Here is a 17,552-nt window from a genome sequence, read left to right as displayed (position 1 = left end):
AAAAGCCCCGATTTATTGGAACAAATCATCTAATCAGCACAATATCTTGCTTTATTTCGGACTAATTCAGAAGACAAGATTTTGGTTCACATCACATCTTTTAAAGACATTGCAAGACAGGTTACTTTTGTCAAAGCTTCTGCAAAAGTGTTCACAGACTCCACCTCAACGCTAAAATAAACACGTAATGATCCCATCGCTTGCTGGTTCTCTCCCTATAGTCTCTAAGGCCATGGTGTGTGTGTGGTATTCTGATCTTTGATGTAGTGCTGTCATGGCCCAGTACCCTCTAACATGCCCTGAGAAGCCATGGCCATGCCGCCCAGATGGCCCAGGTTTGTTAGCAGCAGATGGCAGAACCATTTTAAGAAGGTAATTTAGACACAAGGCTGTAGGAAGCTGGTCATTGACCTCCTCATGTATCGAACTCAACCCACTGAAAGACAGCTGCTTTTGCCATCTAGTACTGGAGCGATGTGTGTGTCTCACTGCGTGTGTGCTCATATATATATATATATATATATATATATATATATATATATATATATGTTTATATATACACTCACCTAAAGGATTATTAGAAGGATTATTACAATTTCTCATTAATGCAATTATCTAATCAACCAATCACATGGCAGTTGCTTCAATGCATTTAGGGGTGTGGTACTGGTCAAGACAATCTCCTGAACTCCAAACTGAATGTCAGAATGGGAAAGAAAGGTGATTTAAGCAATTTTGAACGTGGCATGGTTGTTGGCGCCAGACAGGCTGGTCTGAGAATTTCACAATCTGCTCAGTTACTGGGATTTCCACGCACAACCATTTCTAGGGTTTACAATGAATAGTGCGAAAAGGGAAAAACATCCAGTATGTGGCAGTCCTTTGGGCAAAAATGCCTTATTGATGCTAGAGGTCAGAGGAGAATGGGCCGACTGATTCAAGCTGATAGAAGAGCAACTTTGACTGAAATAACCACTCGTTACAACCGAGGTATGTGTATTTGTGTATTTGTGAAGCCACAACATGGACAACATTGAGGTGGATGGGCTACAACAGCAGAAGACCCCACTGGGTACCAATCTCCACTACAAATAGGAAAAAGAGGCTATAATTTGCATGAGCTCACCAAGACTGGAAAAATGTTGCCTGGTCTGATGAGTCTCAATTTCTGTTGAGACATTCAGATGGTAGAGTCAGAATTTGGCGTAAACGGAATGAGAACATGGATCCATCATGCCTTGTTACCACTGTGCAGGCTGCTGGTGGTGGTGTAATGGTGTGGGGGATGTTTTCTTGGCACACTTTAGGCCCCTTAGTTCCAATTGGGCATCGTTTAAATGCCACGGCCTACCTGAGCATCTGACCATGTCCTTACCTTTATGACCACCATGTACCCATCCTCTGATGGCTACTTCCAGCAGGATAATGCACCATGTCACAAAGCTCAAATCATTTCAAAATGGTTTCTTGAACATGACAATGAATTCACTGTACTAAAATGGCCCCTACAGTCACTAGATCTCAACCCAATAGAGCATCTTTGGGATGTGGTGGAACGGGAGCTTCGTGCCCTGGATATGACTCCCACAAATCTCCATCAACTGCAAGATGGTGCCATATATGGGCCAACATTTCTAAAGAATGCTTTCAGCACCTTGTTGAATCAATGCCACTTAAGGCAGTTCTGAAGGCAAAAGGGGGTCAAATCACAGTATTAGTATGGTGTTCCTAATAATCCTTTAGGTGAGTGTGTCTGTGTGTGTGTGTGTGTGTGTGTGTATAACACATTTACATTTTAGACACGATATTGCCAGTTACTCTATCTCTGTTCTGCCAACAAAAAAAGTTCCAAACAAAGCCACTCAGTAGCTGCAGAATGAATTGGTGTTGTAGAATGAATAGGTTAAGTGATTCAATGACTCAGTCAAAAAGACATGTTTACTTGTTTAGGTGGTTGCTAAGGTGTGAATTAGGGCTGCATGATTAATCGAATGCAATTGTCCTGTGCATCTTGTCAGTAAAGCCTGTTCTGTTATCAGTAGTAAATCTCCATCATGCAATAATACTCAAAAGCTATGCAAACAGCTTTCATAATCGCAGAACGATCTCTTACATTTCATAATTGCGTGATTTAATCAGTCTGCGATTATGAATACGGTTTTGCACAACCTGTCAGTGAACTATGGCTCTGTGTAGTAAATGCTGCTCCATCTGAAACCATTTGAAAATAGCACATTGAATAACATGTTTTTACTCCAAGTTCACTTCATAACATCAGTCGAGGGTTATAGCCTAAATAAATGCTTCTGTGAGATGTGGCTTGTTACACAGAATTTCATTTAGATTAATTGTGAAGCCCTAGTGTGAATATGTGGTTGATTTGGCATTATGGGTGGTTTCTGGGTGTTGTACATGGTTGCTAGGATGTTCTTTGTGGTTACTTGTATGATCTGGGTAATTGCTAGGACATGAATAGTGGGGATCTAGGGTATTAATAGGTGGTTGTTTAGGGTGTTTTATATACTCTAGTTACTAGGATGTTCTGGGTGGTTGTTTGGATATTCTGGGGGCTTGCTTGGCTTGGGTGTTTTAGATGGTTGATAGGGCATTAAAAGGTGGTTGATAGGGCATTAATAGTTGGTTGCTAACTTGGTGTTTTCCAGGGAGTTGGTTGTTTGGATATTCTGGGTGGTTTCTAGGGTATTTAATATGTGGTTGCTAGTGTGTTTTAGGCGGTTACTTCATTCCTGAATAAGTTTTTGAGCAAATCAATTGATTCAATGAATCACTTCCTGAATGAATATGCATTTTAAAATGAATTGGTTAAGTGATTCAGTGACTCACTCATAAGGACTTGTTTAATTCCTGAATGATTCAGTGTTTATGAACAAATCAGGTGAATGATTCAGTCACTCAACCATAAAGACTTGTTGAATTCCTGAATGATTTGGTGTATTTGAACAAATTGGTTGAATGATGAAGCCATGAATCACTTGTTAATGTCTACTGGTGTAAATATGTAACCTGCAGGTCCCACCACAAATACACAGACTAACAATCTGTGATGCAAACAGTGAAAAGTCTATCTGTATAAAAAGAAAAAATAGAAAATGTTTGGTAAGTGAAAACCGTATCAAAAGCTTTTTTTTTTTTATGAAAAAGACACTGTTTACTCCTAATCCTCCACCAAAGTGGAAAACATTTCAAAGACCCAATAAAGAATTTGGAACATGGTTATTTTGTCCTTGCTTATTTCTCCCCTGGGGTCTCCCATTATTATTATTATTTTTTTATTAAATTATGAAAGAAGTATTGTTAAGCTCTGACCTTAACAGTTTTGCTATCGGTACTGGAGAAATTAAGAAGTTAGAAGAGAGAACTACACATTCAAACATCTGCTTACACTTTAGAACTGTGGCTGTTTTAATAAGCTAATTAAACTTTCTTCTAGCGCAACTTCTTTCCCTTCACAGCAGTGCGCATTCGTTCCGACCTAAAACCCATATTTAAAGTCAGCCAGTCGGTGATTGTTATAAAATGCCATCTTATACTGTAGCTAAATTGCAAGACATGTTTGGGAAAAAACATTGAAATCACTATCCGCATAAGAGATACTGTTTCCCAGGCTGAAATGTGTCCAAAAGGGACAAACTAATTACACTATGAACTTTGGGTGCGTCCAAACGATCAAATACACACAAAATATGTCAAAATGGCTGGCTTGGAGAGTATTTACTTAAAAACAGTTTATGTCTTATGTGGATGAGAACAATTGGGAGAAAATCCGATGTGTGTCAATTACTGTCTTAATGTGAAAGACTTCAGGGCCATCAATGATAATCAAACAACAAAATCACGCAAAGCTCTTAATCTGAATAACGTTATAGCTTTAATAAGCATTTATCTATCAATACATACAGTGAAAACTATGCGGTGTTAATTTACATTCGATTACTTTTAGATTTCTTTTGTAGGCTATTACTTACCTAAACAGTAATGTTAGTAGACCTTAATGGAAAAATGAAAGCACTGTTTATTTCATTTCATTTTTAAATTTGTTTTATTGCATTTGCCAGTTTGTTTTACTTTTTTTCTTTGTTCATGTTCTTACTGTATCTTATCTTATGTATAAAACACAAAAAATGCCTGCACACTGTTGCCTTTACAAAATTATGTTTTATAATCATTTCATTAAATATTTATTTTACATTTCAGAATATAAAGCAATGTAATAATACCGTTAAAACCTTAACGATACCCATCCCTAGAAAAGGCTATGGCTCCATGATATGATTTGATCTTCCTGCAACACTCGCGTCTGACCTCCCAGAGAAGGTGTCACCTGCTCTCTAGAGGCCTGTTGTTTCTTGTCCATCTCTTCTTTTCTCGCTTTCGTTCACTCTTAATCTCTCTCCGTGAACTCATGTTGATATGTTTTGACATGTCAGGCGCCTGGTTTAAGGATTGGGATTATTTATCGGTTCTGTGGAGAGCCACCTATTCACTGTCACTCAATCTTTTTAAACTTGGCCGTCACGGCTGTCCGTCAAGTGTGTGCGTGCATTTTGAGATGCAGATGCTGGCTTAATTAGACCTGACAGGACCAGGGTGCTCGTCTCAAGCTGTTCTGTTGCAAGGAAGAGGGGATAACAATCAGAATGACAACCGTCTTCATTTTTCCATCTTCTCTCTCTCTCCTTCTGTCGCTTTTCTTTCATTCTCTGGATCTGCCCTGCTTCCTCTCTGTCACTGCAAACTGCTTTTCTCATTTCGTTCTCGATCCACTGGTCTTATTTCAGCTTGAAAGTACGAGCATGACTTGTAAAGAAGGATAAGCGATGTATCCGTAATCATACTGTTATCAGCAAACATAAGTGTTTTTTTTTAAGGAGAAGTGTCATTCTGGGTGGTTGCTAGGGTGTGGGCAAGTGGTTGATGCGTTCTTCTTTATAATTGCCAGGGTGTTTTGCCAGGGTGTTCTAGGTGGCTGCTAGGGCATTCTTGGTTGTTGTCATGATATTCTGGGTGGTTGCTAGGGTTTTGGGTAAGTGGTTGAGACTGTATTCTAGCTAGTTTCTAATGTCCTGTGTGGTTGCTTACTGGAAGTGCCCAACCCAAAATCTCTACAATAATTAGTTCCCTAGATACCGTTCAGGTCCCTCCTTTCAGGCAAATTTGTAACACTGAGAAGTAACAACACAATCTACGGTCCACAGCACAGACATTGAGAGGTTTTTTTAAATTACTAACCCTAAGTATGATCAATAGTAGAAGTGATGCTAGCCTTAGCAAACACCACTAATAAGGAATTAATAATTATTCCCAGCATTTCTCACCAATTCTCTACTGGTTTATTCTTGCTTGTGAGGTATGAGATCATAGATGAGTTCTGAAGCACACACACACACACACACACACACGCACAGACAGCAGACAGACTCAAGGTCTGTGAAAACCAGTCTGTAATCCAATTAAATTCTTCTGTTGTTAATGAATCATAGCCCACAGTCCCTGCTGTGTGTGTGTGTGTGTGTGCGCGCATCTGTGTGTGCGCATATCTACGCCACATGCTAGGCCTTATGTTGGCCTGAACGTCCTTCTCCATTTCTTCCGTTATTCTGACAGCAACCATTTGTCTTTCTTTTATTCGTTTCACTTATTCATTCATCTATTTCCGAGTAAACTGCCACTTCTCAATGAAGAAATGTCTTCATGTATTATCCGGACATTGTTAAAACCTTTATACTATGGCTCCTCTTTTACAGTCACCATTAAAACCAGCTCCAAGATAAATCACAACATTAAATGACAGAAGAAGATACTACACTGGGTATTTCAATCAAATTCAATGTAGCATTGCAAGTGACAAAAAAACAAAAAAAACAAAAAGGTTTAATAGAAAATGTATAATCACTGATTATATATAAAAAATAATAATAATATTCACTTCCATTCAAAAGTTTGGGGTCAGTAAGATTTATAGTTTTTGTTTTTCATATATGCCAAAGGCTGCATTTATTTGATAAAAAATACAGTAAAAAGCAATACTCTGAAATATCATTACAATTTATACTTCGGGGACACTGAATGTTTGAATCTGATTGGCTGACGAACGTTCGGAGGTGTGCAATTATTTTCCGTAAAACAAATTTTGAACGTGGTTCCAGGCAGCTCTCCTGACCACATTATAGTTTTATATCACTTCGCATAGTAAAGCTGTAATAACGGATGCATCAACACCTCGGTTGTGCATTATTTTTCTAATAAGTCAATTATTCCTTACTTAAAATAGCTGTTCTCTAGTGTTTTTACTGTCACTTTTAATCGATTAAATAAAAGTACTTTTTTTTAATAGAAGTATTAACTTCTTAAAAAAAAAAAAAAAATTATATATATATATATATATATATATATATATATATATATATATATATATATATATATATATATATATATATACATATATATAATTTCAAATCTGCAAAGTAATTAAAAAACGTAGGAAGACTGATTTGATTATGACATTCACAATGCTCATAGGAAGAGAATGACTTTCAATGTAAAAAAAAGAAAAAAAAGAAAGAATGGTATTATTTGATAAAAAAAGTAAACTGCGACAGAGCCTACTAAAATATGTTTAACGCTGTCGCTGACCATAGTTTACATTGGCTGAAAAGTGTCGATTTTCGTGGCATAACATTATTCATACAGATTTGTATGAATTGTAAAGTTATTCAAGCCTAATATAATTCTTGTAGATCAAAAGGAAAGCAATATGAATAATAGTAAAACTATTATTAATCATTACACTGTTAATTATAGCAACCGTAATGTCAATTTGCTTTAGTGCATCAAAATTATTTATTTTGAGAGACAATAACTTTATTTATCATGCACTTTTCACAACTTTGCAGATTGTTTACATTCATATACAGCTACATTACACACTGTATGAAAGGCAATATTCGAAATGGCACTGTAGGGGAAGTTGCAAGAAACATCAGAAACTGGATATGGCACTTTCCTTACAAAAGTTTCCTTGCGTTCCTGGAAAGTCTCAATAAAGACGGCTTTTCCAGCTGATGTGTGTAATCATATAAACTACAATTGTAAACTTTGCCAAGCCCTGCACACAACCTTCATTCTCTGGAAAATGAAGTGCTGGACATCTGGGTGGACGGGAGCATGGCTCCGGGCGCTGAAATGACAGAGTTCAGGGCTCCGATAAGTGCTTCTGGAAAAAGCCTTGGTTCTTATTTAGATTGCGTTTTTGTTTTGGAGTGGCCCAGAAGAGAACAGCTGACTCTCACCCTTGCCATTTTCAAACCTTGTGATTTCTAGGAAGGATTTGTGCAAACTAGTACAATTTTGTCATTTCCGTGATTCTGTTTTGCTTTTCCCCCTTCTTTCTCTACTGTTTCAGCAGATTTTTATTCATATTTTCTTGCTGTCTTTCACGCATAATAAAACACACGTCTTGCATGGTCTCATTTTCATAACATCATGTTGTATGCCCCATTTGTCATTTATTATTTCATTTTTACGCAAGGTGCTTAGAGAGTGCAGAAACTTTTAAAAGGTAGCAAACAGAGCAAGTCTTCTCAATACTATTTCAACACTAAAAGGTATAGTTCACTACACAAATGGACATTTTATCATCATTTACATTACTATGTGACTTTCTTTTGTCTGTGGAACACATAAGATGATATTTTGAAGGATCCCAAAATTTTCATTGTAAGGACAAAAAACAAACAACAACAACAACAACAACAACAACAAAAAGCAGTGTTGTTATTGTTAACAAAAATGATCAATGTTAATTGAAATGATGCTTAAAATAAAATATAAATATTAGATGAAAAACTTAAATTTGAATTGATGAAAATTTGAAATGTTTTTTTGGAAACTAAATGAAATAAGCAAGTTTCCATGCTTAAAAAATAAAATAATGAAATAAACACACACACACACACACACATATATATACATACACACACATACATACATACATACATACATACACACATATATATATATATATATATATATATATATATATATATATATATATATATATATATATATATATATATATATTAATACTAAATAAACACTTGTTTGGAGCAATATGAGGGCGAGTAAATGATCCTTTAAGGGAGCAGTTAAATATGATTATCAGGATTTATCTTTAAAAAGAATAAATAATAAATGAATTAATAAACAGGTATGCAATTGTCTATTGTTTTGGCTTTACTCTAGTTGAATTAACTCTAGAGAATATTACAATATCTACAGCTATAGCTGTGGAAAGATCTTGCCTCTGTCTCATATTTATGACCAGAAAGAGATTGCTAATGAAACACTCATCCCTGAGCATCATCAGCATGAATGACAAACTCCCATAATGCAATGGCAGGGCGCCACCAAACAAGACAAATGCATGGATCAGACGGCGAGATGCGCATTTCTTGCTTCCTTAATGATCCAAAGAGTTATTTATTAATACTGTTTTAGTTATTTATTAAGTGAGACGTGTCTGGTGCTGGGAGTTTCTGCTGATAAACAGCTCTCGGTTTGCACATTAAGACCAAGATGATACTAAGACGTGCTGTTGTCATATGGATGAAAAAACACGACAGCTAGGAGGATTACTGCAGCTGAATTTGCATTTGTGCCCAGCAGTGCGGTGTGTAGATGCAGGATGTCAAGGGACGGGTCAGATCACTTGAAGCTCTGGGCGACACAGACACACACACCCACACAAACTACTACCTAGAGAACATGCTAACTAGACAACATCAGGATCTAAAAATACATCTGGCTTCATACAGTGTGCATGCAGGAGACCATACCACAATATTGCAAGCCTTCAATTTTACTGCAAAACTCCTCCAAAAAAAGATACAAAGGGTTTGAAAAAGAAAGGTGGGGATATATGGAAATAAGTGGTTGGGATATAGTTTGCAGGGCAGATCAGAAAATAAACTAACATGATTAAAGGGTGAAAGAGGAACTCAAAGTTGACTTTGAAGTTCTCAAAGTTGCATAGGAATTCAGAACACAGTTTCATTTTAACAATGTCTGACAGTGCACTTTTGAAAGTGGCACTTAAAGTTCAAATCTGGGATTGAAACATTTGAAAAATGTAGTGAAAGAAACAAAAGGAGGATCATAACCTTCAGAAAAGAGCAAAAAAGTAATATAGGATTTTTATTTTATTTATTTTTTTAATGTCACTTGCTGTACATGACAAATCGTGAGGTGTTCCATTTTTTAATAAAAGAAAATTATGTGTTAGCTCAGGAAATATGACATAGGGTTTATAGTCTTAAAGACAAAACAAAACAACAACAAAAATATTATAATGCTCACATAATGATTATTCTAGTGCTGTGCAGTTTCTAAGCAGATGAACAGATTAGTCTGAGTACTTTAGATCTGGCCCCAAACACACCGCGAGATGAACCCCGATAATCTGAGCTTTGAATGAGTGCCTGAGAAAGCAGCCAGACCTCAGTCTGTCACTTCCTGTCTGACAGAAGAGAAAGAAAGAAAGAAAGAGCAAGAAAGCACACAGGCACTCACTCGTGAAGGGTCGTACTCTGGACGTCTTCGGGCTGTCAGGTCATCGTAGGATGGAGCTGGTCTCACCTGCTGAAGATGATTCCTGATTTGCTGCAATCGTTCTTCATTACTGCATAATGCGGACAGACAAACAAAACAGTTAAAAGACGTTCTCCATTCAAACACTCTGGGGCCTATAATAAACAACGCAAGGTGTAGCGCAAGTGTCTTTGCTAGTTTCAGTACATTGCCGTTCGCATTTTCCCATCCAGCAACACATCGTTCAATTAGCAAATGCATTTGCGCGTTCAGGCGCATTGCTGGCACATGCTATTTTAAGAATCTGAAAATAGACTGCGCCATAGACCAACTCAAACCTGGTCTAAAGTCATGTTCATTTATGATGTACTGAAAATGTCCTAAAACTGAACAAAATTTATAAAAACTACAGCAATATATATATATATATATATATATAAAAAGATTATTACAAATGAGTATGAGTATTAATGTATTAAACCCCAGTATCAGTAGCTCAATGATATTAATGATATTAAACAGTATCTCAATGATATTAAAATAACATGATAAATGATTCTAATACCTAATATTTTTATCTAATAATAAGATTTTAGATACAAATATACAACTGCAATCATTATAAAAAGACAGTCCTTCAGAAGAAAACGTAAACAAACATATGAATCAAAAGTAAGGGGAAATTAGTAGCAAATATGTCACCACAGCAAAAACTTTAACCATTTATACCATAGTAAACTTGTCTCATCCTACGGTTTAAAAAAAAAGTGTTTGACTTGAGGCCGAAGTTAATGTGAAAATCTGTTTGTCAGATTTTCAAAATGAATGCAGTGAAAATAAACCGCACTTGATGTAAAATTCAGTGCATTAAATTATCCATCTGTAAGCTCCATAAACGCACGTAACCTAAGGGCATGCATTGATTCAGAGCAGAACTAGCATAATAAAAACAACATTTAAACTGTCAACTTTTACTTCAAATGAATGATACAACAACCATATAGGAAATACTATTTCTTTTTTCTGCTAATCAGATGAATATGTAATTGAATGTTAATAATTAAGAATTATAATATAGAATTATAAATCTAACTTAAATATATACTTATAATTATATATAATTATTAACATTACACACACACACACACACACACACACATATATATATATATATATATATAACAATTAAAAATATAATACATTACATATACATATTAATATATAACTAATTATAATAATAATATTAATAATAATAATAATTATTATTATTATTATTATTATTAAGGTATAATTAAAAAAAAGAAAGTTATTAAATATATTTAATGACACACTTAACAATAATTACACATATTTCTTATGCAGTTAAATAGTTATTAAAATAAATGTAAAGACGTTTTGTGGCAATTAAATGTGTAAAATAATATGAATAATTTATTTTAGTGCATATTTAATAACATATTAAATTAAATGAATGCAAATAAATAAACACATAAATAAAAGACGGTCCAAACAAACTTAACTTAAAGTGAACATTTGAAATTACCTGGTATGCTTTGATTCATGTTCAAACATAAATAAATAAATAAATAAATAAATTCCTTGGACTTATGTATGCCTAACTTTCTAGAAACTTCATCCACAGATGTTGTCAACTTCAAAATAATTGAAAATAGTAGAGGCAGCGATCTATGGCACTCCAGCAGCTGGTGGAAGACAGGAAGAGCAGGGAACGACATCCATTATCTAATCCCACAGAACGCAATTAGAGCTGCCATTTTGATTGAGAGTCCACATGACCCTCTGAACGAGAAACACTATCAATGTTTAATTAGCTCCCGTCGAGCACGTATGCATCATATTCATATTAGTTACAGGACTGGAGCCGACCTGAAGTGCTTTAGAGGGACTGGCTGAAGAAACACAGGGATAAGAATACTGCAAAAATACCACACATTTACATGGATGATCAAACACACTCATCCACGAACAAATGAGAGACCATCTGAAGACTGACTGTCATCACCAGTTCATTTAGTGTATTATGATAGTGAGTAAAGCCGGAGATATTACCTTTCCCTCTCCGAGACTGAGAATTAGACCAAGCAATCTGAGATCATCATCACAGACCGAGGCTGTTTCCTGCTGTGATTTACTCATTTACATTACATTTGAGGAAAGCTAATTAGTGATTGTGTTGAGCAATAGAATGCAGTTCTTACTGTGTGTGGGCTCCAGTCATGAATGTGAGTTATTATCAATGAATCATTCAACAGTTTTCTAACTCTCAACACAAACATTAATGGCCTTATCATACACCAGGCAGAATGCGGCACAGGGCACAGTGCAAGTGTATTAAGCTGCATTGTTGGCACGTTGCTATTTTGAGGAACTGAACTCAAACCTGGTCTAAAGTCTTGTGCAATATTTTTTCTTTGTTATTTAAAGAGTGCATTATTTATATGTGCCTATAGATGGTTGCACAATGTGTGTACACTTTGCTTATTTCACACAGCAGGACACAAACATTTAAAAAAATGAAAAAAATTACATTCCGCCATGTAAATAGCGAACCCGCCATGGTGCGAGCGCAAATGGTTTTTAAAGGGGATGGAAGATGAGACTCTGATTGGTTTACTGCATGTTACTCCCCCAAAACACCCATTATTTATTAAGAGAATAGGGACAACCTGTTAAGACCATGCGCCTAGATCGTTAAAATAGGGCCCTAAATATTTATGTTTAAAATATCTTTATGTAAAACATATTTAAAAATATGTATTTAAAATATGAATTCATTAAAAATAAATACTAAACATTTTTATATATTTTGTTTTTTTCAATTCATAGCTGAAACATTGTGCCATGATAATTTGGTTTAATAATTCTAAGCCAATTAATTAAATTAATAATAATAATACTGTTCAGATGATGTTATGATAAGATGACAGATTTTGTGGTGCTTTAAAAAAAAAAAATCTAATTAGACTTGGTGGACAGGGGACTTTATTTAATAAAAAAGTTAAATAAAACAAATATTTTTGACCCAGATTCAACTTTTTTTTTTAAAGATTTTGTCACCTTGGGATTACAAGGTTCTATCTGCATTCTGAGCAGTTGCGAGATATTGAGCTTCAAAGTTTTTGCATTCCAAATAGTGATACGGGATATGTGGAACAAGTCTCTTTTGTACATCAGTCCCAAAACGGACACAACTTATACAAAAATAAAAAATAAAAAAACAATTTTTTAGATAGAACCTCACATAATTCCAAGCTGACGATTTACATCTTTAATTTCGCTGTAGCTTTCACTTTTATTTTAATAAAACACAAATATATATTTCTAGTCTTTGACAACGAATGCTAGTCTTGGATCAGTTTTCACTAACTAATGAATATGATTATGTAGATGGGGGAATTAATCCACAGTCTGACTGTGAAGCTGTCAACACATGGAGCCCGAGCAGCCAAATAATACATGAATGAATAGATATTGACATACAGGTAATACAGTGTCTACTTCCTTGTTCATTTCATCTCTATAACTCTATCTTACTTCTGCAGGACATATTGTATAATGAGATCTGACAAACAGGCTGCCATCATTACCAGCTGGACACCACCACACAGGCCAGTAATCAGGAATGACACCCTTTTCTAAACACACCTGCCATTGAGGTCTTAATGAATATGTCCGCTGCTCAATTACACAGTCTTGCTCTGCCTTGATAGGGCTGTCATAGATGTGTATGGCCAAAAAGAGACATTATAGGAAATGCTCACAGAAATGAGATACAAATAGCTTCTGATGTATTTCTTTGAACATCCTGTAAATGTAGTTAAAGGTTAAAGGCCCGTTCACACCAAGCATGATAACTATAAAGATAACGATAAAGATATAGTTCTAAAAATCGTTTTCAATATTAAAGAATAGCAGAGTCCACACCACAACTATAACGATAAAGGCACAGGGAAACGATATCGTTGGAATCACTTTCAGAACGATTTTTCTTTCTGATGAACGATAAAAACATTGCTAACCAATCAGAATCAATCCTGCTGTAATGAGCTCGAGAATTTAATGCAGCAAATGCGCGTCCACTTATACACAAACAATATCGTTCGCTGGTGTGGACGCTAATATCGTTATCTTTATAGTTATCGTTCTTGGTGTGAACTGGCCTTAAAGATTACAGTTAAGGTACTGTCAAACTTTAGTTCTCACAGTGATTGCAACTAAAATTTAACTGTAGCATTTTTTTTTTTATTTGGCAAATAAATAATTTGTAATTATACTAGAACTTACTACTGAATATTATTAATATTATAAGTAGTATATTTTTAAGCACACTTTCATCGGGAACCTATGGTGTAATGGAAAATATCTGTAGAAGAAATGCTGAAGTTGGACTGTGCACTAACCCTTTTTGTTAGGGTTGCGCCTTACTTCCTAAGCACTAAATTTATGGGAAGATGTAGGAATACAAGCAAGATGGCTACAAATCCATCTTAACAGCATTTACTGCTCCAACGTGCTGGAGAACAAGGCAGAGGTGGAGGAAAGGCGTTGAGAAACAGCAGTTTCTTCAAAGAATTAGAGTTGGCCACAGTACACGGCCGGTGGGCCATTAGTTCGATTAAGCCCATTCCTCAGCGCTGGATGCTGTCCAAATATCTGGAGCTGAGTCCAGCTTTGTTGGCTGCCACTGACTCTGCATCAGCATTTTCTGCCGGAAAATGGCCATGCGGCGCTCAAACTCTCCTAAACAAGAAAAGCGAGGCTCTATTTCCCATGTTTGATCAGCACTAACATTTATTAGTCACATCTATTATACACCAAATGCCGGCAAGAACAAAGGGCTGGTAGGAGCAGTCAGGCGACACACGCGAGAGAGAATGGTAATTAAGTACCCTGCTAAAGTAGATGAGACATCAGCACTTGGAGAAAGCGAGACCGTGAGATGAGGAGGGGGCCTTTGCATATCTGTCTGGCTGTTACTTTGTGGTTAATTGACCGTCTCTTTCCTGCCATCTTTCTCTCTTATTTGCTCTCTGATATGAAAATCGAGGGTCGTGCACACACACACACACACACACACACACACACTGAAAAACAATGTTTCGATTCATAGCTCCGCTTCAGACGAGACATTTCTCACACTTTCTTCTTGACACAACTCGTACCAGTGTCGCTGTAAATTACCGAAACCACACATGAAAACGCGAAACACAAGATAGACACGCGTTTGTGCACCAGAGCGGTTCTCTCGTACTGTGACGTGATAGAAAACTAGCGCACAGGGCGGGTCTAGAAATTTAAATGGACGTGAGCTCAGTTACAGAATGTGGTTGTACTCCCATAAATAACCGTACTGTGTTTGAACGTAACAATATTATGAACTCAAATGCAGGACTTACAACAGTATTCGGCTGCTGTGTGAACGTGGCATTGGTGATAGGATTACAGCTCTACTGAGCTCAGTACAGCGCACGGAAGATAATCTTGTACCAATCGATGACGGGACAAGAGCAAGAATGAACACGGCCCCCACGGACACTGCAACACTCACGCATATTAACGCCAGACAACAAATCAATGCTCTCTGTCGTTGAGACCACTCAGCCTGGACTAAAAACTCACCAGTGAGACATACATTCCCTCTGTAAATACAGTCTATACAGCTAAACAATAAATCACAAATTAATTCACAAAAAGGCCAAAACGTTCGTTACGTTTGATGTGCCTGGATTTTCGGCCAAAGCTAATTTTTTTATGCTTTCAATAACCGGATCAACAAGTTTTATAACGTCCACTGATTTACTTTTACTGAGTGACTATACTGAGGAGTTTGTGAAAATCAGTTTGAATAATAATGACAGTAATATTGAATAGTAGTATTTTACTACAACAGTAAAACAAATCATATGTATTATGAAAAATAAATAATATATATATATTTTATAATAGTACATTAACAAAATATATAAATATATAAACACTTATAAATTTATTCATGAGTAAATATATTCAACATTATTATTATTATTATTATTATTATGTTTTACTTTTGTATTCTAATAACTGTCCAATTATTATTGTCAAAAAGAACTGCAGAATGAACAGATTTGACCGATAACGATGATAATAATAAAAAATAAAAAGAATATTAAATATATATAATTATATAATTAATAACAGTAATACACTAAAATATTATACAAATTATTATTGTACATAATATTTTTTAATAATTTTATAATAATAATATTGTCCAATAATATATTATTATTATTATTATTATTATTATTATTATTATTATTATTATTATTATTATTATTATTATATTACATGTATTTATTGTTGTACTATAACAACTGTCTTACTATTATTTTATTTAATTAATATTGTGTCAAAAAGCAAAATAATTAAATAAATGGTTCTGCTATTGGTTATTGCATACTTAATCGGTACTAATCTGCAAAAAAAAAAAAAAAAAAAAAAAAAAAAAAAAAACCTTTTGCACACTACTTTTATACACGTTAGTCATTAAAAACAATATATGTATTGGTCCTCACCTGTCAGTGTTTGGAGGAGCGGTTCTTTGCTTATTCACTTTTGCATAAAGCCCCTCTAGCGCGTCCTCATTGGGTGGCTCTCTATTGGGGGCGGGGAGAGGCTGAGTGTAGTTATGGGTGGGAGTTCCAGGTGGATAGGGGGAGTGGCTGGAGGCGGGAGGTTCTCTGAAATTGTCGATGCGAGCATAGTTGGGATCCAGGTCATCGTCCTCGACGTCCGGGAAGATGGCGCGGTCAGGAGCAGGGCTGTTCCTTTCACTCCTATAAAGTTGAAAACCATTTGAAGTGCTGAAAAAGCCTTGTCATTTGTAACTTTTTTAACTAAAACAATTTACTTCCACAAACCCTCGCTGTTTTTCACTAGATTCTTGCAACACACTTTTCTTATTAAAAACAATTAATTATGTGTGTGTATGTATATATACAGAATATTGTCATGATTTAGTCACGATTTGAAAAAAAAAAAAAAAAAAGAAATTTTTATATATTCCCCCCAGTTTCAATTTTTTTTTTAATAGAATTGTGTGATAACATTTCCACTATTACTATCATATTTACTTCTAGTATGTCATAATTTTGATGTTTTATCTCATAATGCAGAAGGGTTAAACATTAAAAAACAAGTCACGTTAACATATACTTATATGATATGACTTTTAATATGTTTCGATTAAATCATTAGTCTTGAGTCTTTAATTACTATGAAAAGAACAACCAATTAAACCAACAGGGCAATTATCATGAGTTCAAAACTGGTTTAATCATTTCTACAGCTTTAGATTGATACATTTGCATAGTCTTCTATTTTATAATTGAACTCTGTGGATGAAATAATACGTGTTATATAAGTGGTGAACATACTTTGACAGAAACATCTCAGGTTCACTCTTGTACACCTCCTCTTCGCTCAAAGCTCCCATTTCTTTAGCCTTGGGTTTGTTTTTTCTCCCAAACCTGGATGAGGGTTTGAAGAAAGCAAGGATGGAAGGAAAGAAAGAAAGAGCACAGACAAAAAGAGAAAAGGGGAGGATGTATTATTTTTTCAATAATGAATGACTCAACAGATTCCCTGTTCTTTCAAGTACCAAAGCAGAATTTACTCTAGGAAATCTAATGATTGGTTCCCCATGTACCAGCCTGAAAACACACACACACACACACACACACACAAACACACACACACACACACACACACACACACACACACACACACAAACACACACACACACACACACGCCTGCAAAACCAAGCAGTATCAGTGTCCAATGCCCTGCAGTGATTTTTCTAGCCCATCTCCACGCCAAACCTTCAGAAACTCACATATTCTTCTGCTCTGTTCTGAGGTCAGGTGGGGTCTCCATGCTGACAGCA

General features: G+C 35.5%; 1 protein-coding gene across 1 annotated transcript in view; it reads right to left on the bottom strand.

Moving 5' to 3' along the window:
- Nucleotides 1-17,552, bottom strand: part of LOC113106051 (partitioning defective 3 homolog B-like) — a 74,213-nt gene that overhangs the window by 20,753 nt on the left and 35,908 nt on the right. Inside the window, exons 9-11 of the mRNA XM_026267624.1 lie at nt 17,043-17,135; nt 16,182-16,442; nt 9,589-9,697 (exon numbers count right to left, since the gene is read on the bottom strand). Of these exons, the coding sequence (XP_026123409.1) occupies nt 9,589-9,697; nt 16,182-16,442; nt 17,043-17,135 (463 nt within the window). The remainder of the gene's footprint in view (nt 1-9,588; nt 9,698-16,181; nt 16,443-17,042; nt 17,136-17,552) is intronic.

This window comes from Carassius auratus, chromosome 1 (assembly GCF_003368295.1).
Source record: "Carassius auratus strain Wakin chromosome 1, ASM336829v1, whole genome shotgun sequence".
NCBI classification, from domain to species: Eukaryota; Metazoa; Chordata; class Actinopteri; order Cypriniformes; family Cyprinidae; genus Carassius; species Carassius auratus.
The sequence above is the reverse complement of the archived record's forward strand: the minus strand, read 5'-3'. Positions and strand labels throughout refer to the sequence as shown.